At 48.3% G+C, this 1,854-nt stretch overlaps 1 protein-coding gene across 1 annotated transcript; it reads right to left on the bottom strand.

Annotated features, from left to right (window-relative positions):
• Positions 1-791: 791 nt before the first annotated feature.
• Positions 792-1,652, bottom strand: LOC143035644 (serine/threonine-protein kinase pim-3-like). The gene has a single exon (XM_076202509.1). It carries the CDS (start codon positions 1,650-1,652, stop codon positions 792-794), a length of 861 nt encoding a protein of 286 aa, XP_076058624.1.
• Between the last annotated feature and the right edge of the window lie 202 nt (positions 1,653-1,854).

The following is a 1,854-nucleotide window of genomic DNA, read 5'->3' on the forward strand; positions in this document are numbered from 1 at the left end:
GTCGTCAGCCAGGTGGCTTTATTCAGCTGAGGGGAAGTTGGTTCTCCCCTGTTTGTTTGGCTCTTCTCAGACGGATTTTTTCGGCTCTGTCGTTCTCGTGAGTTGTGGGAGATTTTTCACATTTGACGTCCCTTTTCTGCTTTCTTATTCTCTAATTGTCATGGGGATGTTTTCTTGGTCTCTAGCTATCCATGTATGTACCCACCTATGTATGGCTCTTCCAGAGGTACTCTTTGCCCTTCTTTTCACTTCAGATTGCATTCAAGTCTTCATGTTTCTCCTTATTCTTTTTCTCTGTTGTTTTATTGCTCTCTTGCCGCCCATTTCCATTCCTTTTCCCCTGAACTAGGCCTGGCTCTTTCAGATTTTCTGTTCTTTAGTCTGGATTAACTGAGACTTTTCCGATTTGTGTCTCTGACCAAGAATCCATAATTATGGAAGCTTTATTTCTTAATGTAAAATTCAAGAAGAATCCTCTGGGGAACGGGGGTTTTCGAACAAAGGAATTGAACCCTTCTTGGCACTGAAAGTGCAGAAATTGGATTTCTTGAATAAACTTTTGAGCTCCGTTCTTGAAGAAATAGTGGAGCTTACAGATCTTTTGGTTTCCATCATAATGAAACTCGTATTCTTATACTTTGTACGCTAATGTGATCGACTTGGTTTGCTTTGCTGAGCAGTATAATATCCCAGGAAGCTTTTGACCTGCGGTCATGTAGCACTTCCGTCACTTTTAGTGCTTAAATGGAGCTGTTTACGAGGGGGATCGTCTTATTATTCAGCCGGCTAAATCATTTTCCTTTCTTCTGCTTCTTCTGTTTTCGAGAAGTACCACCGGAATCCTCCGAAGAGTCCTTAGCTTCTGATAAGCTTCGCTTGTTGGCGTTCTTCTCTTTGGGGGGTTTGTGCGTCTCTTTCGCCCTGCCATTCTTCTTCTTGTCCTTCTGCAGAGCCATTTTCTTGAGCACTTTGGATGGGAAGAGCTTTGGGTCGGGGGGCTCGATCTGGGAGCCGCTGCCAGAACCCTTGAGCCACGGGTGCCGCACGATGCCGTCAAGGGTGGGGCGTTTCCAAGGGTCCCTGGCGAAACATCGCATGATCAGTTTCCGACACGAAGGGGGGACGTCTTGCGTGAAGGGCGGGTTGGCCTTTTCGATATCGTCCTCATCGTAGAAGGGATCGTCCCGGCAGACCAGATAGTACAGGAGGGTCCCGAGACTCCAGACTGTCGCTGGGACGTGCAGGAAGTCCCCTCCGTCGATGTATTCGGGAGGCAAGTAGATCATCGTCCCGCCCGTGTCGGTCCCTTTGTAGCTCTTGACTCGTTCCGCACACCCGAAGTCGATCAATTTCGTACTAAGCTGCCCAGTGCTCGGGTCCTCGTAAAGTAGGATGTTTTCAGGCTTAAGGTCCTTATGAGACACGCCTGAATTTAGACATCGATGGACCGTTTTGACAATTTCCACGAAGAGCCTTTTAACGTCTTTGATGGGCAGTCTACCAAACTTTTCCATGTAATCATATAGCGTTGTTGCTTTCGGGACTAGCTCCATCACCATATAAAAGTTCCCATCGCAGGTAAAATAGTCATACAACTCGATGACTCCGGGAACGCCTTGGACCTTCTGGAGCAGAATGGCCTCCAGGGGCATCCTCTTTCCTTCGTTTCTTCCCCAGGAGAGAACGCGGGAGAGAGGCACTTCTTTGATCGCTACCTGAGAGCCGCTGGAGAGGTTCCTAGCAAGGTAGACGCACCCGAATCCGCCCTCACCGAGGGTCTCCTACACTTCAAAGAGAGTTCTCCAGTGTAGGGTACTGCTGCCGCCGTTGTCGTTGTTCATCGCTCTCCAAAAG

This window comes from Oratosquilla oratoria, chromosome 19 (assembly GCF_046742065.1).
Source record: "Oratosquilla oratoria isolate Oo_2021 chromosome 19, ASM4674206v1, whole genome shotgun sequence".
NCBI classification, from domain to species: domain Eukaryota; kingdom Metazoa; phylum Arthropoda; class Malacostraca; order Stomatopoda; family Squillidae; genus Oratosquilla; species Oratosquilla oratoria.